The following is a 23,372-nucleotide window of genomic DNA, read 5'->3' as shown; positions in this document are numbered from 1 at the left end:
CTTGGATCAATTTTGGATGGGGATATGTAGGTGGGAAAGTAGAAGCCATAAGAAAGCAACAATCCAAGACTTTAGTGGAAAAGGGTTCTGATAGCCTTTCACATAGCCTCTCTGTTATTCTCTCTAAATTAACCCTTAGGAGGTTTGTATATATGACAAGTGACTTACTATACAGACTACGAGTATTTCCAAACATATGCAGAGTAGACCTCATGACTCAAAACCTCGCTTTTTGGAAATAAAAGTAGTCACTACCCTGTCTATGAAAAGATGAAATGCAGGAATGGGAAATATGAATGTTACTTGGCGAACAACAACTATGGCAACTATGAAAGCTGATTCTTTCTCTAGACTTCTGCAGCTAGTGTTTAAATCACTTGAGGAAACTTATGTTTCTCTTTACAAAGAATAATTTACTTCATATAGACTTCGAAGCAAGGACATGGCATTAATTATGAAATGGGCATAATGAATTCTTACATGCCATGAAACAGGGGACATGCGGCTGTTACGACGTTTGGCATTAGTTGCCACGCAAGGAATTCAAGTGATATTTTACCTTCACACGTGCCAAATCTTTACCTTTGATTCCAAAAATCAATATCTTTGCGTGATTATTAACGATGACCCTATCTCAAAATGTTAACCATTCATCACGTTTTCATAAATGATTAAATTGCACATGAGTGTGTTAGTTGCAGAATGGCGTCCAGCTGTAGTGCAATTTCTCCTTGAACTTCGCAGCGTGTCTAGCTAGGGCTCACCATAAAGTGTTGTGTGAGAATAAAAAACAAGTTGAACTGAAGGAACCGTTGAACTGTTGAGCCGTATACAAGGGGTACAAAGAGGTTTAGGACTCCTTTGTACCATTTGAGAATGGTACAGAGTGGGTCAAGATTACTTAAATAAACTTTGAACCTTTTAGCCAGATAAAAAAAACACACTTGTCATGAGGTTTCATGGGTCAAACTTGGTCAACAATAGGCAAAGTAAAAGATAAGGATACCGTTAGGACAAGGTCTATCAATGAGCTACTGCAAATTGTTTATTGCTTCTCAATTAAAAAGACCGACGAAAGGCAGAACCGATGGTTCAAAAATAAACAATTCAAGCAAGAGTAAATCAAAAATATATATCAAAAGAAATGGCGACTTCGAAAAATCCCAAACTAACACTTCTATGATTAAGATTTCCCTTTTGGATAGTTTGGTTTTATCAATTTTTGAGATGTCTTTAGGATATATCAAGCAACATAAGAAATTGCATTCAAGGGAAAGAAAACTTAGTTCTTCAAGTTATGAAGCTGAATTTAAGTTGGAAATCAGATTCAGAGGGAGTTCTATATTCTATTAAAGGAAACCATGGAGAAGAAGGTCAAGAGGTTGATGCATGTACTTGGAGCTTCAAATAGAAGCCACACTTATCATGAATGTTTGGTGTCACCAAGCGGGGGGATAAATCCAAAGCTTATTACATTCACTCATGTTACTATGGACATCCCAAGCGACACGACCCATAGAAGTAAGTATATTACTTTTATAATTCTAACTATAATTAAATTATATTGATTATATTCTTTGATTAATAAGAAGCTATATTTATTTATTTATTATAATATTATATTATCTTGTATTATTTAATAATATAATTTATAATTAACTTGATTCATCTATTTATTTTTAAATTCTACTGGCAAAATAGGGAACATGACACATCTTTCTTGAGAGGAATATTGGTTTCATGGCTAAGCAATAAACAAAATTGCTTATCTGAATCTACATCAGAAGAAGTGTATATTATAGTAAAAAACAATTGTAATCAAATTATTTGGATGAAACAAATGTTGCAAGACGTTAGATATTGAATCTTTAAAACCTATTATAATTCATTATGATAATACAAGTATAGTTAGTATGTCAAAGAATGTAGTATTAAGTTAAAAAACTAAGCACATTGCACTATAGTATCATTTTTTGAGAGAGAGCATAGCAGAGAAGGAAATCAGATTGGAGTATGTTAACACAAAGGAATAGATAGCAGGCATATTTACTAAACCTTTGGTTCCAACATTCTTTAGGCATATTTACTATCTTAGAAGCATGCTTGTAGTATCCCTAACCAGATATTTTTGCTGATTTCTCTTATAAACAAAATAAAAACCTTCTAGATGTATTCCAACACAAACGAATCCAGTACAATAGCCAACAAATGTTTAACCATCTTCTTCTTAATTACAATATTCAAACTTAGAAATAGGCAAATGAAATACAATATGATGTTTAAACCATAAGGTTCTTCACAAGTTAATAACTAGTTCCTCTTCGAATAATATTTTGAATTCTAGGCATATAGAAATGCATTATAGACTTATAATGTTGAAACCAAAAACTTCCATACAACTCCGCAAATACGTTATTGCATTATACAACAGCAATACAATAGCTAGTATACAAAAACCCAATCCTAAATACAGATTTAACAGACAAATTGGAATGCTAGAATAAGAACCTGTAAGCGCGAATGAAACACCTAAAATGACGTTTCCCGAGACAATGGGTTTGCGTCCACTGTTTGCAACACGATGGGCAACGTCCTCAAACTAGCTGAAAGCTGAAGCTTTCTGAATGACTCACAAGAGAATTGCAAATCAGAATAATAAAACAAGCATACCAAAAGGAAGGGTTCTCTTCTTTTATTCTCGCAATGATGTCGCTTCAATTTTCTTTTTGGGTTTTTCGTCTTATCTATCGTCGGCCTCTTGTGAACACATGGAATATTAATTTGACATTTAATAATAAATTTCCAACTTACATAGTCAAAATTAATATAGTAAATTCATCCCTTAATATTTCTAATGTTTCCAAACAAGGGACATTACAAATCTCCCCTCCTTGAGATTGCTTGCCCTCAAGCAATATGTACCAGGATTCGATATAAATTTGTAGTTAATCCAGTAGCCCAAATTGACAACAAACCCAACAAAACTATGAAGCATGGTACCACTCTGCAAAACCCCTGTCAACCGAATTCCTGGATCCCATATTACTCTGAAAAAACTAAACACCTGTAAACTGATCAATACCAAGCATCACCAAATTCAACCTCAAATTGAATAGAACCACAATAAAATCCTTGTCCAACCATTGATACAATCTGCCAACACTTGGGTCCCAAACTCTATTACGTTGCCGCACTGCTATGATGAGATAGAAATATATCTAGGGTCCATGTATAATCCAGTAGAATGTGAAGACGTGACTTTAATGGATGATGTAGGAAATGAATTGCTCAAAAGCTGAAAACACCATCCCACGAACATCAAAATTCATACTATTGGCATAAATTTGGAGAATTCCCAAGCGCATAGGTGCTATGAATATGAAAGATGCTGAAAATCTAACCACAAACCTCACATAAATACTCCATCGAGAACTATTTAGAGGTTGATAAAGAAAATTCACCCAACTCCTGAATGGGGTGAAATTGGAAAATATGTTAGGGCTGATCAAATGATAAGCAACAGAAGTTGATTCATCATCCCCATGCTGAGATCCGGATTCAATTCTAGGATGTGAGTCAGGATCCCAAAGTCTGAAATCAAACTCTTCCTCTTCATGGCAAACAAGAGATGATCTCTCATTTAACACAAAAAGAGGATTGTCAGACGTCCAATCAGCAACAACTTCAAACAAATGGTTGTCGACAAGCTGAAAGTGTTCTGAGGTTTTGCTAGTTAACCATTTGGGGCAGCTATCCAAGTCATAGATCTGTTGAATGCTTTCAGGTTCATCAATGATTTCTTGGAAGAACTACTGCCTCATTCTGTTGTCATGTTCTCGAGAGTGTTCCATGAGCTTGATTTGATTTTCTGCTCTCTGTAGAGAAAATTGAGTTTAACTTAGTTCCTGCCAAACATACTTAAGTGTCCTGTTAAGTTCTTCAATCTCATCTATTTCCCTTTTTGACCGTGTTGCAAAAATCTCAACAACCTTAAGAATATAATCCCTGTTGAACAGAAGATATAAGTAATCTGATTTCATAGTCTTGAGAGCTGTTTTGACCTTTTGTAAATTGGCCATATGCCAATCACCTTCCCCTTCCCTTGGGACCTTCCCGTAGAGCTCCTCAACGAACTCGTGGGTACTGTCATACTGTACCAAGGATGTCACAACCATGTCTTTACTAACCTTCAGTTGATTTTTGAATGTATGCATTTCCTTACTATGTTGCTACAACTCATCGTCTTGTAGTGTCATCTTGGATTGTTCTTTTGAATTTTTGTCACTGGCGTAGGTACTATATGGTTCATCACACAAAATTTCCAATCTGTTATTACCTCGCGTGCAACCATTCTCATCCACCTATTTATCAACACTAACCTTCAATTTACCAACATAAATACTTGTACCCTGGGTAACATCTTATACATGGTTGTTGGAAAGTTGTAAGTCAATGGTAGTTGACTGCTCTTCTACTTGAAAAACCTCAATTTGATGACCTTGATACATAGTTTTGCACTGGTCTTTTGGAAGGAGATCTTGAGCTAATTCAAAATACTTTTTTGTTGTGTCTGGTGCTCTAAATGAAAATCCAAGTAATCATTGAATGATAATTCATTCTGAATTTTGACAGGAAATTCTTCATACTCTCCAAAAATGACAAGGATCTCTGCTCTCATGTCGGCTTCAAACTTCTGGGCTAACTATTCTTGTAGTTTTATAGTATTTGTATGCCTATTACCAACAGTAGCAGATGAGCCCATATCTCTGGCATATGAAATATATCCAGAAGTTAGCTCATTTGCAAATGTCACTACTCCTCGTGCAGTTACAACTGTTTGATGATTATGTAATGTGTCATTTTGCTATGACCTTATATTGTTTATTGAAGTGACAGTTGGCAGATCTTGCAATATATCATAAATGTTTTGCACATTCAATGCTGATGAAGATTTGCGAAACAAGTGATGATGTGATCTTTCAAACTCCCGTTGCTTCCCTTGATATAATTGTGAATTATCACCTGAGTTACCTTGATAATCCTGTTGTCCTTGGGGCTGCAAATTATAATTAAACTGTTTGTGTTTTGTTTGTAGCCTCGACATTTGTTCTTGTTCTTGCTGCTGTGCCAAATGATGCTTTAGATTGATCACGCTGTGCTTGTGAAAAGGGTTTCTTAGATCGAGGATCTGATGACACTGGCCTTGCTTTGTAACATCCTTCTCATTTAACTCATCTTTTCCAGCAGTACATTGAAGTAAATCCGAGTGTATTTCTATTAAATGCAAATCAAACTCCCTTCTCTTTAAAAAAAGCTTAGATAGTGTGGAGTTGCACAAATAAATATTCCCTCTAGCTTTTTTATGGATTGTATCTTTTGAATCCTTTCATCACACAGATAACAGTTGGAAATCGCTCCTTGTATAGGTCAAGCAAAAGGCGTGTTCGAAAGGACTTTGTAGCAATATCTTGCATCTGTATCAATGTTATTGAATGATTCTGTAACGTCACGTGAGGCCACTACATGAATGTAATTGGAATCAGTCTCTATATTTTCAGTTGATGACCGTGTAGCATTATTGAAGCAGTCGTTGCATACTTTAACAACAGAATGTATCCCAAACTGTGGCCATGGAATTTGCTTTGATGAATGTTCATTTTTACTTTCAGATGCTTTGTCAGACAATCACTGTTTTTAATGTATGTCTACAAATCAACTTCTCTCATATATGAGTCGAACTTCGAGATTCTTGATAACAACGGTTGCAGTGCCCATTCTCCATTCATGAGGCGGCATACCTTGACAAGTGTCTCAAACAACAATTCACCGTAATACTGAGATTACTATTTCAATCTTGACATATAGGCAACTGACAGACTTTTCACAAAAACAACTTTATTTATTCTTCTTGTAGAGGCTACTGAAAAGCAATGATACATTGACTGTATAGATTCCCTTCAATAATGCCAACGATAACTCTTGGAATTACCTCCTTCCAACCTAACGACATAGATCATTCAATAATCCTTGTGTTAATTTACCTATGATCATTCAACGCTGGTAAATCCTTTCATAGAGTCATGTCAATGCAATTTCCAGAATTCCTCCTTGACAGAAATAGTTCACGGAAGAAGCGTTACAAAAAAGGCGTTTGGAATTCCCCTCACGTCTATCTCAATCGTCTAATTCTGCTGTTTGTATTTTGGAGATACATCCGAACAATTTCGTCTACCTTCTCTTCATTGTTGCTTGGAGTTCTTCCTTTCAGAGATTTTCGGCTACCTCATTCTTCAGAAAACTTTAGTATTTACCAAGTTGACCTTCAGAATTGCATTAAGAAAAGAAGCCGCCTGTGACTTGTTGACGTGAGTTGATAAGGTGGTCCTCCGTCTGGTACTGTAGTGATGGAAGTATTCCGCCTTCATCCCAAATACTCTAGCATGGATGTCGACAACTCTTATCTTCTTCCCTGGATTCCTCCGCTATAGACTCTCTGTCGTTGGTGTTATTACCTTGTTCCTGTCATTGACTAGAGTGGATGGTATTCGCTGTGGAATGGAATCAATGTTGTCGACTGTCCATTGCTCTCAGATTTTACAACTTTATTATTAATATGGAAACTTAGAAGAATGTTGCTAAGCCACGATGGTAATGCTGAAACAGATATTCACACTACAGTTCTTCCAATGCCATAGAATGAATGCTTCCTCTACCTGCTGTCCTATCTGCATTTAACCAACTGATATTCTACTTCTATTCACCTTCCGCAACTACAGAGGAAGTCCAACTTTTCAATATCCAAGCTTCTCAATACCTATCCTGATATCACAACATGACCAAAAAATCCTGTTTTCCAGATGAAGTGACCTTACGTACATAAAGAATGAAATAGAGCCAATCAACTCCTAACCATAAAGATTCAACCCGGAAGTTGAGGACTTTTTAATTTCGTGTGCTACACGGGTATGGCATCAACCTTTGAACTATATTCACATCTTAAGACAAGTCCTAAATTAGCAGGAAGGAGAAACTTTCCCGATTAACATCCAATAGATACTGGCTTTGGGGGAGAAACAATCATAAGGACATTATCATTTCTTTGAACAACTCCCATGACACTCACGATACTTCTTTCAAACTCATTACTTGATCATCACCCGAGAGATTTCTTTCACCAAGCCACTATATAAGGTTTGAGGGAAGATCTCTGTTATTTTTGTTAATTTCAATGGCAGTACTTTCATCCACATAAGGTGTAACTTTTGTGCCATAGTCAGATTGGAAGTCTGAAATGTAGAAGTCCACTACATGCCTCTGTAATCACCGCTTTCTGAAAATACGTTCCAGATAAAAAGAAACTCTCATAAATATATATTTTTTGGTGTTAAATTCTACAGGATGGCAAGACCCTTGGCTCTGATACCATTGTAGTATCCCTAACCAGATATTTTTGCTGATTTCTCTTATCAACAATAAAAACCTTCTAGATGTATTCCAGCACAAACAAATCCAGTACAATAGTCGACAAATGTTTAGCTAGCTTCTTCTTAATAATAATATTCAAACTTAGAAATAGGCAAATGGAATACAATACAATGTTTAAACTAGAAGGTACTTCACAAATTAATAACTAGTTCCTTTCAAAATAATATTCAGAATTCTAGGCATATAGAAATGCGTTACAAACTTATAATGTTGAAACCATAAACTTCCATACAACTCTGCAAATACGTTATTGTATTATACAACAACAATGCAATAACTAGTACACAAAAACCAAATCCTAAATACAAATTTAACAGTCAGATTGGAATGCTAGAATAAGAACTTGTAAGTGCGAATGAAACACTTGAAATGATGTTTCCCGGGACAATGGGTTTACGTCCACTGTCTGCCAGCACGATGGGCTACATCCTCAAACTAGCTGAAAGTTGAAGCTTTGAGAATGACTCTCACAAGAGAGAAGTGAAAATCGGAATAATAAAACAAGCATACCAAAAGGAAGGGGTGTCTTCTCCTTTTATTCTGCAATGATGACCTTTCGACTTCCTTTTTGGGTTTTTCGTCTTATCTCTCCTCATCCTCTTGTGACCACATGGAATATTAATTTGACCTTTAATAATAAATTTCCAGCTTACATAGTCAAATTTAATATAGTAAATTCGTGCCTTCTTAATATTTCTAGTGTCCCCAAAGAAGGGACATTACAATGCTTGGGGCTATGCTCTAGCTTTTTTCAGAGCAGTTGATCTAGAATTCCATTAGTCCAGTATATTTAGAGCTTATTCTTATATTTGGACTGTATGTTTAGTGACGCTTCCTTGGGGAGTAGTCACTTTGGATAGAGTTATTGAGAACACTTTGGCTTTGAACTTCGAGAATTGACATAATGGCACCTTTGTCATTGGCGTCAATGTGGGAGAGTAATACATGAAAAATCTTATACATGAATGGAGGATAGTAATACATTGAGAACCTTATACACCTTTGGGGGAAGTAATGGAGAGTATTTGAAGTTGATGAGTACTCAATATCTATTGATATCAGTAAATAATTGTTGATGTCAATAGGGAGTTTGATATTTTTGGCACTTGTGGTTTTCCATCATATGTTGCCATCAATGCCAAAGGGGGATATTTTTACCATGAATGCTGATAGTATTCCTTTGGGTGAGTTAGTTGACATGTTTGGAGAGATGATTGAGTGCTAATGTGTTGCATTCATGACTTGGTTTGTCATTGATGTCACCATATTGGCTTTCTGGATAGAGCAGTTAGAGTTGCAAAGATACTTTTGGTGCACGGTCAACAGTTATAGTATTATGTTCTATAGGGTCAGAATCATGTTAGTGGAAACGTGTTTTGATGTATTTATGTTTGTGGAAAGGAATATGGAGGCTTGAGTGAGTTACAATAGTTTTACGGAAGACTGGTTGTAGGTCAGTGTGTAGGAAATAATATGCTAGTAATTGGGTTGTATCTATTTGGTGAGGTTGAAGCTTATTCAATGGGCTTGGATTTTTGTTGAAAACATGTTGAAGATGATATGTTTGAGGTAGCAGAATCAGAAGATTCTTCTTTGGTGGTCACTGAAGTCTGACATGTCATATGTTCAATGTGCTGATTGTTGTTATGTAATTGGTGTATTATGTATTGTAGTGTATGGAACTTAATTGTAGTATCTTATTAAGGTCCTGTACTATTCATTGTAGATTAGGGAAGCCTCAAGGCCGATTCAATTAGTTAATTTACGACTTGGTATAAAGGAAAGATTGTTTCCTTGGTTGTAATCGTCTTATTTTGTAATTGTGTATGTATGCAAACTTTGGATGCAAATTAGATGAGATTAGAGAAGAGGATGATGTTGATTATGTTTTGCGAACTTGAGAGGAATTGTATTGGCAAGATAAGTTGTTGTTTCAGTCAGTTCACCCTTGGATATGTTATCTTGAGAGTTATTTAGTGAAGATAGTTCTGAAGCAATTAGGACAATGGGTTCAGTTGACTTCCTCTCAGCTCCTAATAGGGTTGAAGCATCTCCTTACATGGTTGAAATCTTCTAGCAGGGGTTCAAAGTCTCCTAACATGGACTACATGTACTAATTCTATTTAATTTGCTCCCAACGGAGTCCTATCCTTTCTCAAGGAATTTTTACATTAGTAGAACATCTTGTGGGCATCATTCCTTGGGGTTTTCCCTCTGATGAAGGGTTTCACTAGTTAACAAAATCTTGTGTCATCATGCATGATTGTTATCTTATGGTTGTTGCATCTATGATCATATGTTTCAGATTTGATAAAGTTTATTTAAGTAGTTCAAAGTGCACAACTAATTCACGTCCCCTCCATAGTTGTATTGGTGGACTTTACTTTCTAACTTGCATTTGGAATTTTGTAATGTTACAAATAGCTACTTAATTATCAATAATGTTTATACTTTAATTAATTTAGAAGCAATGCCTAAAATTATAGAAAAATGGACATTAAATTAACTATGAAATTCCCTCTAAGATTAAGCTCACGTTGCTTGCTATCCCATTTGCAATATCTTCAACGAGCAGTGTGCCTTATTAACTACTCATTACAAAACCCCTTTAGCTCATTAATTGATTTGTAGAAGTTTTCACATCATGCCATATTGTGATATCACTATTAGGATTTAATCTAGTAGTCAGTCAGTATAAAATGTGTATTGTTGTGTTTGATAATATAAGTCGAGTCATAGTTAGTTGTGCAAAGAGAGGAGAGGAGACACTAACAAAACGAACTTCCAGGACTAGACCTCCTACCCCTCTAGTAGTTTTTACTGTAGCTTTTGGGAAGTGAAAGAGGAAGATGTAGACCATTTTGGTGTTGTAGTTGTATTTACTTATAGTTTTACAAAGATAATTTGCTAGTTTAAGTTTGCTTCAAAGTTCAGACTATTAGGCTATGGCTACCAAACAATACCATTCCACATGAAGATGCTATTTTGTACCCTACTTGCATTTAAATATATCTAACCTTAGCTTGTTTGTTTTGTTTACTCATTTATTGACTCATTAGATGCATCTCTTCATTGAATTTTCTAAAAAAAATGTATTTCTACTTATATTTGAGAAATTATTCAAGTTCTTGATATTTTGCCAATAATTTGCTGATTTATCTCCAATATTTTTTCCCCCTTGGCAATAAGTTGTCGATAACGATATTTTGAACTATGGTTTTCAAGTTAAACTCACGCTCCATGTTTCATGAATAATAGTTCACAAGAACCCATATCTCATGTGAATGAACAGAACATTTTGCACTCATTGTGGTGAGGTGTTGCTCATATGGATGACACATTAACCATGGAGAGGTTATCCATGCCAATACAACTCCGAATCAAGTGAACTTAACCAAGATTAAGCCCACTTAGCTTGCTACCCCATTTGCAATAGCTTCAGCTAGTGTTGCGTCCTATGAACTAGTCATTATATAAAACCTTAAACTCATCAAATTGATAAGGATTTTCCACAACAATGAAAAGGTTTTGCAAAAGGGGTAGCAAACCGGTGGGCTTAACTTTGGAGGAAACTCCATGGTTAAGCATGCTTGATTTGGAGTTGTATTGAGACATGTGACCTTAGAAAGCCAATGCTTCACCCCTGTGAGCAATACCTAGATGCAATGAGCCCTAAATGTTCCATTCATTCTTATGTGGGATGGGTTCTTGTGAACTACCACTCATGAAACAAAGGTAAATGAGTTTGAATTGAAAACTACAAGTTGTATCTTGATAGCGATGTCATAATTTGACTTGTTGTGGAAACTCTTACGTATTGATTGATGAGCTAAAGCGGGTCGATACAAAGTAATTCATAAGGCGCAACAGTTGTTGATTGTTTTGCAAATGTGATAGCAAGCCAAGTGGGCTCAACCTTGGAAGAAGCTCCATGGTTAAGCACACTTGTTTTGAAGTCATACTAGGATGGTCGACCTCTTGGGAAGGCTCAATACTTCACCCTTGTGAGCATCAACTAGACGCAATGATTGTTAAAGTGTTCCATTTATTCTCATGAGAGATGGGTTCTTGTGAACTACTACTCATGAAACATGGGTCAAATAGCTTGACCTAAAAAGCACACTATTAAATCTGGATAGTGGTATCACTATTGGAAGTAAATGTTAAGACATTCATTGATTGTTTTTATTTCTTTTCTTTTGAAGAGATTAGGTACTATCTTATGTCATAACAACTTGATGTCCTATAATGTGCATTTGATGATGTTTTGTTGTTCTATGATGTGCACTTGATGATGATGTACATCAATGCAAGCATGTTGTCGAGAGGAGCATAGGAGGAAGAATATAAATTGTTTTTGATGAAAACCCCTTCCCACACACCCCATTGTGGATATTAGTCTAATTAAGTTGTGTGTCTCGTACAAGACAAATTCCTAATGGGCATAAACCACAGTAATATCACGTCTATGAGTTAAATTGTTGAAAAGATCAGGTAGGAAACGAATGAAAGTAGGAGCAATGCTTCCTCAAATCCACTGATGCAATTGTCGATGGGAATTTAGAAAAATTGAAAGATGTTTCACTTATCAAATCTCAAGTCCATGGAAAGTGCACTCATACAAGATAAGAAGCTATGTAGGAACAATAGGGTGATCTCTTCTCCGGTTCTGTATGTCAGTGGAATTTGTCACCATGAGGAGTATCCATCCCAAGATCATTTTCCCTAAGGGCTTCTACGTAAATGAGTGGTCAAATCTGTAAGATGAGACCCATGTACATAATGTTAATTTTTCCAAAGCTTATCTGTGATCTTTTTGTCTTGGTTGGGGTCTAGGCTCAATTCTCGATCCATTTCTGCCTCTCTTTATATTTTGTAATTTGTGAGAGATGTTTGCTTATTGAATATGTCTAGGGAGATTTTTATATTCTATGTAACAGAATGTGATATAATCTTGCATTAAATTTAAGTTCCTTCATTGGAAACGTCTCTTTGAATGAAGTTGGGATGGAGGGTTCTATTTATAGACCTAAAGTTGGTTCTTTGTGCATGTCTTGTATGGTCATTATTGCTGATTAGTAAAGATGAGAGTTTTCCTACTCTATCAAGAAAACTTTCGGCATTATTTATCTTATTTAAGCATAGTCACAATTGTCATTTTCTGTGATATCCCCATTTGACATAATTTAATAATAAAATAAGTATTATACATAGGGTCTATAATATTAAAAGAATAAATAATATATAGGAATAATATAATAACACTAAAATATAAATTATTATAGATCATAATAATATAAACACTATCATATAATTATATATATAGTAATTAGATATTTAATAATATACTATTGAAAATATATATATATTATGATATAAATAAATAATATTTATATCACTAATACTATTAGAATAATGATATCACGATAGATATGTTATGAATAATTGAACTTATATAGTATAATCTATAGGTTAATATAACTATTAAATATTAAAATAATGATTATATTAATAATATATATTATTATAATTATATTTATTATATTATTTATTAATATAATTATATTACTAATATAACTATTATATTATTATAAAAAGACACAATTCCTACCATCAAAATATATAGAGGGAATAAAAACTTTAGTAAAGGATTATCAAGAAGAAAAAATATAAAATATATGCACTGTTAAAGGTTTAAAATCTGATGGCCCTGAAACAGGTTATAACAATTGGTATCAGAGCATGATCCTGCCATCCTGTAAGATTAAATTATGTACAATTTTTAATAATAGAAAGTGTAAATTAAACCCTCCAATATTAGATTGCCAACATTACTGACATTTATGGTTTCAATACCTCTCTAAAAATGCTGCTGCAAACAGTCCTGGTCTAATTGTCAGAAGTGAGGAATAAATGTGTGAATCTACTTCTATAAATTTACAAATCTCTAGTGGAAGGATTACAGAAGTGAGAGACTCATCAAAAAATCTATACATGAAGGAATTCAAAGAGCATTCCAAGTAACTATACATCAATGATTCACATTTACCAATTATTTTGGACATTCACACAGTAAAGGGTATAGAGAAGGAACTGTTAAAATCTAGATCAGAAGAATCGTATCAAGCACCAAATGAAATAGATAATTAGTATGAGGGATTCCTATTAGAAAAATTAAAGAATTTCAGTTTAGTTCTAAAATAAATGAAATTTCCTTCAATTGCAAACGTTTTAACAAGTGAGAGCCCTTCCATTAGAGATTATGATTCAAAGGGAAAACATAAATATGTATATTTTGTTCACTTTATATGTCAACTGCCAACACTTGTGAATGAGAAAGATAAATATACAAATAGGATAACCGGCATTTTATAGCCAGCAATGTGATAATATAATGATCTTATCATCCCATTATTAGTGGAATTAAAGACACAAAGAATCAATAATACTAATTCATAATCAATCTTAATCAAGACATGAAGTGTTTAAACTTTAGATCATAACTATCTATTAATGAATAATAGTTTGGCAACTGCTCGCTGCTAGCACTAAATTCTCTACTGAGCGCTTAATGGCATCGAATAATTTTGGTTCTTCACCTGGAAGAACGATCATGGTCAAGATAAGGTAAACTGTACAGCCTGAGACAGAGAAGGGAAACCTCTTTTGTAGTGGAACAGTGAACCTGAAACATGGATTGAACAAATTAAGAATACATATAAGGATCTAACCTCAGAAAAAAAGAAGTAGCTAAAAACGTCGGCTAATGTATCCATATATTGGGTGCCTGAAAGTATAAGGAAAACCGAACGAGGTGGAGAAAGTGGTCAAGGAGTGGATTGAAGATATTAGAGATTGCTATGAAGACTGGGCAAGCGAATGGGATGATGATAGTCTTGTTTGGATGATGATCATAGATGCATGCTTTATTCTTGAGTTTCTCGGACTGGACTTATTAAATTCTAGCCTTATTTTCCACTTCCAGAGGTGCGATTACATCAAAAGACGAGAGATTATGCTTGACATTTTGAAGCTGGAAAATCAGATTCCTTTCTGTGTTTTGCAAATGATCTTGAAACCGGAGTTGAAGACAATGGACAAGTACGGGATTTCTTTGCCAAACATTTATCTGGCTTCAATGGCATATATTTTAGCGGTTATCCCTTCTCGAACATCACACAGGGAGAAAAAGACATTAAGAAACATATTGAAAGTTGCTCATTGCATCAATTGGATTTGTGAAGATGGGTGATAGCAGATTTTTGGTCAAATTCTGTTCTTGATTGTACACCACGCCCTAATAATAATTGTTGAGAATGTAAAACTCGCTGCGGCAGTTCTAATTGCATTGCTACTCCAAACGCCGTTGCTTGTTTTAGAGGGGTAGAGTCAGAATTGTTCCACCATTCTTATCCAACAAATAAGATACCTCCAGCATATAAATTACAGGAGGCTGGAATTTTGGAAACAGTAAACTTTTTTTCTTCCTAAAATCACTGTTGAGGATTACACAGGAATATCCCTGAGCAACCTCATGGCTTTTGAAGAGTATCAAAGGCATGAAAAATCTGTAATGGAGCGAAGTAGGCAAACTTAGTAGATTTCATTAATGGAGCAAGACAGCTGAATTCACTTATTTTGACTCTAGGCAGTGGAACAAATGGACTAGGAGAGCAATATTGGCTTGCTAGGGCAATGGTGGAACATCTCTTCTTTGGGCCAATGATGACATTTGATGCTATTTATGCCTTATGAAGTATTGTTTGCATTGTTGGCACTTGTATCTAGATCAAACTTCTAGGACTCTCTTTTTGGTTGTGATGTTGATCATATTAAATAGATCTTTTGAGGAACATTACAAATGGACATTACAAGAGGAGAAGAGACTTCTCACATGGAAGGGGAAAAACATAGTTAATTTGAAATAAGCAACTTTGCTGAAGGTATGTACACTTCCTTTATTTTGTGTTTTAGTTTTTTAAATATATAATAGTCAAATCATATATAATATTAGAAGTAATGTAAATAATGAAGATAAGTCAAATTTGGTTATAGTAAATTTTTATATATTTTAAAAAATTATCAAGCAAGAATGTCATATAGTAATATAAAGAATATGTTAATAACTTATGTAAATGAGAAAGGTTCCATTATATTTGTATATTAAATTTAATTTTTGATATATATGATAAATTATGTTTTATTTATTATTTTTAATATAAAATAATTAAGGATCAAAAAGGATTTTTTCTAGAATAATTAAATATTATGTTATAAAAAAATATGTATGTGATGTTAATACTCATAATCATATATAGAGAACATATACATATGATATTGACATCATATATAAATATATGTACATATATGGAATAACCATGTCTAAATGGTTGAATGACTATCATAAACTAGACATAATTTATAATGTTCCAAATAAGAGATTTGAAGTCTATATATATATAAAAGTAATGATGATATTTTGTTTAATATATCCAAATTTATTTTGTGCAAAAACTTAAAGATAACGCTATTAGTAAACTTGATACGAATACCCTTGTCTTATTTCATGATGGATAGTGAGTGTGCACATGGTAAGGAGTAAATCGGTCATGTTGGGGCATAGGAATCCCAATATGGATTTTAAGATCTGAGGGAGCCCCAAGTTGAGCATATCCAAACTTAGAGCCACAGTAAATCTTCCATTCATCATGGGACTTACTGCAAGGGCAACAATTATAAAAATCTACCATCCATGTTAAAATTAAACATGTTCCTAGTGGGTAGGGAGTGTGCACAGGGGGAGGAGTAAATTGGTTGCGTTGGGGCAAAATGAATCCCAATATGTACTAAGGTCTGAGGGAGCCCCAAGCTGAGCGTGTCCAAACTTAGAGCCGCAGTAAATCTACCATCCACTATGGAATTATACACCCTATTATAGTACTAGCTATAGAAAATATGCATCTTCATTTTAACTTTTTATTTCAAGATAGGGGAAAGGAGCGACATTCACGATCAAAGTGGTAAAACATTTCTTTACCCTTTTCTTTTTTCAATTTGTAAGTTGGATTATAACATTTATACTATGTGTCTACATCGTGTGTTCATGCATTAATATGTCTGTTTCGTGTCTTCATGCATTCGTGTGTCTACCTCGTGTTTGCATCGCGTCTTCATGCATTAAAGTGTCTACTTTGTGTCTTCATTCCTATGTTCTTGTACATGCTATTATATACTAACATGTCTACTTTGCAAGTGCCTAACACATATGCAGGAAATAGAATGAATCTAGACTATGAGGAGCAAATCAATTGCTTGAGGACAAGCAAATTCGAGAGGGGAGGACTGTGATATCCCCATCTGACATTTAATAATAAAATAAGTATTATACATAGGGTCTATAATATTAAAAGAATAAATAATATATAGGAATAATATAATAATACTAAAATGTAGATTATTATAGATCATAATAATATAAATACTATCATATAATTATATATATATAGTAATTAGATATTAAATAATGTACTATTGAATATATATATATATATATATACACACACACACATCCATATTATGATATAATTAAATAATATTTATATCACTAATACTATTAGAATAATGATACCACGATAGATATGTTATGAATAATTGAACTTATATAGTATAATCTATATGTTAATATAATATATATTAATATAATTATGTTATTAATATAATTATTAAATACTAAAATAATGATTATATTAATAATATATATTAATATAATATGTATTAATATAATTATATTTATTGTGTTATATATAAATATAATTATATTACTAATATAACTGTTATATTATTATAAGAAGGCACAACTCTTACCATCGAAATATATATAGAGAGGGAATAAAAACTTTAGTAAAGGATCATCAAGTAGAAAAAATATAAAATATATGCATCATTAAGGTTTAAAATCTAATGGCCCTAAAACGGGTCATTGCATTTTCTCTATGATTTTTACTTCTTTCCTTTCGAAATCCAAAGAGGCTTTACTTTGTCCTTCGAATTTTGAGTTTTTCATAGTGCTTTTTGATCATAGTTTCTAGCTCTCTCACTTAATATTATATGAAAATAAATGAATAGGCTCACAAGATCTAGCTTTGATACAATTTGTAATGTCCCATTTTAAATTTGCTTTTCTTTTATACTTTAGATATAATAAACCCTGATTCACAATAATAGTTGTAAACATAATTATAATTATAAATTAACCTAGAATTTGCAGCTTAATAGTTCATTATAATTTTGATGTCATGCATAGAATGTGTTGGTTCCCAAAACCGCAGATTGGAAATCTAAGAGCCTACCACTTCTGTGATAGTACTTCTCAATCAGTTCTGGCCAACGAACGAGAATCACCTTGATTCCCTTGCACTTCAGGCTCCGCTACACCTAGGCGGGTAGACCTTCTCCTCGAACAAGATTACTTGGTTCAGAGCTTTTCTAAAGCGAATTTAAGCTTTGGAATTCTTCGGGTGGCAAATTCCTCGAACTTGATTAAAATGAAATTGGATGTTGAGTGTTTGAATTGAATGGATTGTAAAATGTTTTTAAATAAGTGATTTGATACTTGTAGGAAGTTATATATTTTTTGATTTCAATAATAGAAAGACTAGTGCCTCTGCTCATTCGGGCATTAGAGTCAACTTTAGTGAATTTTCACGTACAACTTTATAATGTTCTACTCACTTATACTGCCAACAATTAAATAATCAAGATGTGACAAACTAGATATTACACAATCTTAAATTAGTCCAGATTGAATTTTAACTCCTTTTGTAAGGAGACAAATTGGATACAGATAAAAAAATAATTTGATATTCCACAATATCTATGATGATCGAATTTAAAATGCTAAATGACCATGTCCACTTATCCGACATTTAAATTATATACAAAATTCTTAAAAATAATTACAAAGGATGATTCATCTGCAATTTAAATCTAGATGCCATTTAAAAATAAACAAGACATTTTATTTTATTATAAAAATAAAATACTTGAATTTATAATACAAAATCATATTATAACCCTTATTCCTCCAGACAAATAATATAAAAAACTTCTTTTGAATATGAATGATCGAATTTGTCCTATTTTTTCATGAAACTCCTATTTATATCTTCATTTGATGAAGGATGTGACTTTTCGAGTCCAAAGTTTATGTCTTTTCATTACTAACATTTAAATTACATTGTCTTCTTAAAATTAAATTTTAATTACAACTCCGTCATTATACATGAGTCTTCAACCTTGTATTGTGGGAGCCTTTTGAAGATAATATACTAAGCAGCACATTTATTTCTCTTCTTTAATGTGATTGCTAGTTTACTTCTGAACATCATACTGCTTCGATGCCACCATTATGTTTTGTTTAGAATGAATTGAACAAGCGATTTCTGGAAACATTCTCCCATGCGCTAACCAAGACATCACATGGATTCCGACCGGCTTCTTTGTATTGTCATAAACAGATCCATTGGTCATTGCCGTGGATGAGAAAACGACCCTTTTGCACATCATAAATATCCAATTCTTCAATGGCGATTTCCGTCAGATCTCCACGCACATCCTTTCTATCTGAGTGGCAATACTAGTAGCAACCAATCAATCACTAGATTGGACTATCTCCAATATTAATAAGGGCACATCGGGATTTTACATGTCTGAGAAGCAATTTTTTACTTTGCCAGCACATAATGAAGGTTATGGACTTTGTATTATATTGTTGTTGCTATACTCAAATGCTCAGAATCGTTTCTTCCTTGCACACTCATCGCATCTGGAACTTTATTACTTGTTTCAAACTTGCAGTATGTATACGGATATGCTGCTAACGCATATTCCCTTTTATACTTTATTGGGCTTTTTCCAATGCAAAATCTGATTCGATATACTACAAGTCTGAATATGTGTTTTACACCTGCAAACTTCCACTATTTATCACAAACTTATTAGCTGTTGAAATAGCATTTATTCATCTACTGAATAGCCATTCCAGTCTCCATAATGCAATGCTTATACAAGTTGCCATATGAATTTGTAGGTTGCTTATGCAAGTGTGGGAAGTCATATTACATGCTGCTTCTGATATAATTTTATTGCCGCATGATATGGTTGAAATCTAAGACGCCTTTGTCTTGGTTGCTTTCAGTATACCATCGCTCTCTCTTTGCTTGGTTTCATTTGCTGTACAGATGCCACTATATAAAGCACGTCTCACCATTTGACATTAAGAAATCACGGAGCTTTGTTGTCGGTTCTACTATGAGACATACACCATTTGATATTTCATTAACGTCTTGGGTTTTGTTAATGATCTGGACTTCCATAGCTGTAGAGGGTCTCCTTTTCTCTGAAAAACCTTAAAAATCTATGATTACATTAAGCGCATTCATAACAATAACCCAATTTAAGTAACAGGGCACTACCTACATGGCTCAACTACATAAAAACATTTACTCTTTGAAACATTCATCGCAATTCTCAGCTTTATCTATATTCATGTCTGCAGGCCTGTCCAAATTCACCTCGATGATCCCCATGAATTGCAGTCTCAACTTCTGATAATACAATAGAAGTTTGAACCTTCAAAGCCTTATGTGTCATTTTACTTGCAATGCACAATGAGTTAACCATAGATTGTGTGTATATATATATATATATATATATATAGCAGCAGATCTTACCCTGTCTCAATTCTTACAATCCTTGCTCTATAACAGATTCTAGAGGCCCATAAAGCAATCAAAATGCTTCCATCATTGCTTACTACATCCTGTATTTGTTGATTGAAGTTAAGTGGACAATTCCACAATAATTGGATGTGTTTCTTTGCATAATCAAGAATGGAGACCCAAATTTTGGTCTCCATCAGAATGTATCTCAGAAAATATAGAACATTCAACATTCTTGTATAAATCTAACTCCAATCTGGAGTGTTCTCTTTATTTAATGTCTTTGAGTTTTCTTGAATTTGGGGTTTTTGTCCTTTGATTTCAAATCTTGAGGGATTTTGTTCTCATGTTCAGCTGGTCTAAATGCTTGTCTAGGGTGATTTGAATTGGTTTTTGTTGAGGGGTTTCCTCTATAGAATTGTTTGCCACAAAATCATTTGCAAGTAGTAGAAAATATTACATACTTCTTTAAGAAAACTATAGTTATGAGTTTATGCATCTTGATATGAGGAAAGACTTGCATTTCTGCTCTTTGAAGAAGATGTGCAAAATTTACTTATTACACTAATCTTTAAGAAGATATCTGCAATTAAATTAAAGTTTTGATGGAAGAAGGAAAATGGACAACAGAAGCAGTTTCCCATAGCAGAATGAAAATCATGGGGTAAATCCTTTCAAAAGAAAAATTTCACATCCAAAGAAAATCTATGATTGCAATATGTTTGTAGAGTCAAAACCCTTGCAGGGTATCACCAACAATAGATTTGGAGTAATTTTTGCAGCATAATAATATCTACAAAACTTACAGTGAAACGTGCATCTTGAGCACCAAATTTATAGAAGCAATACCTGAAACCATAAAATGGTAATAGGAAACAATGAGCTAAACTCCCAAAATGTGGCACCTAGCAACCCCAATTAAAATTTACTGTTCAATTCTGAAGAGGAGTCCATAGGCTAAAAATAATATATTCCTTCCACCTGCTATAAGTCCATAATAAACCACTCACTAACTTGGGTGTTACATTATTTATTTTCAAAGATGCCTTCGACATGCCATAACTTAGTCAACAAGTGTAGCTTTCTCGTATGACTCTCCTATCTGTTACTCTTATCGTTTCCATCATTGAGGAAAAACAGTTAGGCTCATCTAGAAGTTTTTTAAAGGGCAAAAGTGATCTCATGGTGCACAAATAGAGTGCTTACGTTCTATAGCCTGGAAATTACATTTTTTGTATTTTTGATGTTTGGATGCAAATTTGAGACACCTTTTGCAACGGTTTGTTTATGGTTTGTAGCAAATTGACATATTTTAGAGTTGATTTAAGTTATTTAATTTTCCTGATCATTTGTTTTTTTTCCTTTGGTGTATTCTATAGTCTGAGAAATCAAAAAGAACTGGTCTTCCTCCCACAATAGATGCTGTGACAGAGCACCTAAGACAGTTTTACAGCAAAGAATCTGGAAAGTCATACAAAATTACAGGGATATTACTTCTTGAAGAATGCATGAATATTAATGCGCGGACTGCATCTCTTTCTGTAAGTATGCCATTCATAGGTCTATTTGTTAAAGATGTATTTATTATTAATTAAAATTTATTCATTAATGACTATAGCTGTACTATTTAAAATGATCTGGATTCTTTAGTATACTTAAGTTTAAGACTCCAAGATTGCTTAAGGTATTTTTTATTTTACTGTCTTTTTTTTCACATGATCTATTGTCTACTTTTTTTAATAATAAAAATTGGAACATTTTTCTTTCATTTATTTTGAGAATTCTTTATTGTTTTGCAAAGTTACTCCAATCATTGGGGATGGCAGGAGGGGTTCCTAGGATAGGGGGACAAAGGGCTTCAATTTGGGGATGATGGGGGGATGGTGGGGGGCAGTGGTGTATAATATATACTATACATATAGTACTTAAAATGCTAGTCATGAAAAGATGTATTAACTATTAAGAAGTAAATAATAAGATTACAAATGCCAAATTCTAAATATTTGAACATTAAAGTTCAGAACATTGAATATTGAATTACTAATTAGAGTATAGAATACTATATAAAATTGTTGAATCGACAAATGGAAGATTTTTATTATATCAAAAATATCATCAAGATGATGCATAATATTAAAACAACAAAATATCAAAATGTAGTGAAGGAACACCTCTAATCACCCGTCAAGGAAAACTCTTCATCACTGGAGCTATTGGACTCCTCATGGTCAAAATGCCTTGAAGTAATACCAACCAATGCTGCATCTAAAGCTGCTTCATCCTCATCCTCATCAAGCTGTGACAGCTCCTCTGGCTCTACATCAGATTGTGTTGTTGAGTTTCCTTGTACACACGTCTTGCGGTTAGTGATACACAAGGCACTATATATAATCACTAACTTCTCTTCTCTCCTAGAGGTATGCCTATTTCTCTTAAGAAAGTGGATGAAGTTATAAGTAGAGAAGGTCCTTTCTGAAGTGGAAGAACTAGAAACCTGAGATACTAGAAGGTCCTTGCTGATTTATGTCCATGATAGTTCTGCCACCAAATCAGGTCCTCTTGTGCCATTGTTTTTATATCTGCCTTTACCACAATCAAATAACCCAAAAGAGTGGCAAATTTTGTTGACTTAGTGTGAATTTTGCCCACAATATTAACATCACACATTCTATCAATGCTCTTGAAGAAACTTGCCTTCACCTCATCGTCATGATTCAATGTAACTCTTCTAGGCCTATGCATCTACCACTTTGCATTCAATGCATAAGTAGCCATGTGCAAGGGAGTGTCCGGATAGTCTCATTTTCATTTAATGTTTGGGCCAAACGTGCTCATTGTAAAATGCTAAAGTTGGGTCCTCTCAAATAACAACCCTTATTTGGTCAAACATAAAATTGATCGACTCATACACCTCTCCAAGGGTAGGTGCATCCCCATCCTCATATCTGATAACCTAGAAAACTATTGCAATGAGAGACTATCTATTTTGTATTACTCGAATATCCTTTGCCCTTCACTATCTCCTTCATCCTCTTCTCCTTGTCAATTGTAGCCTTATGTTACTAATTCCAATCATATGTCATAGTTATGCGATGCAATGTCCCTTGCAACAAACATTATCTTCAAGAGGATGAAATAGGATGTGTATCTGGTTTCAACTGGCTTCAA

At 33.8% G+C, this 23,372-nt stretch overlaps 1 protein-coding gene across 4 annotated transcripts in view; it reads left to right on the top strand.

Moving 5' to 3' along the window:
- Nucleotides 1–23,372, top strand: part of LOC149558067 (P-loop containing nucleoside triphosphate hydrolases superfamily protein) — a 259,235-nt gene that overhangs the window by 158,026 nt on the left and 77,837 nt on the right. For all 4 annotated transcript variants that reach the window (XM_089832470.1, XM_089832471.1, XM_089832473.1 and 1 more), the window contains one exon: nucleotides 21,584–21,745. In XM_089832470.1, the coding sequence (XP_089688596.1) occupies nucleotides 21,584–21,745 (162 nt within the window). The remainder of the gene's footprint in view (nucleotides 1–21,583; nucleotides 21,746–23,372) is intronic.

This window comes from Cupressus sempervirens, chromosome 5, assembly GCF_028749045.1.
Source record: "Cupressus sempervirens isolate cs-2001-9-10 chromosome 5, ASM2874904v1, whole genome shotgun sequence".
NCBI classification, from domain to species: domain Eukaryota; kingdom Viridiplantae; phylum Streptophyta; class Pinopsida; order Cupressales; family Cupressaceae; genus Cupressus; species Cupressus sempervirens.
Note: the sequence above shows the minus strand (reverse complement) of the source record. Positions and strands in the feature narration are given on the sequence as shown.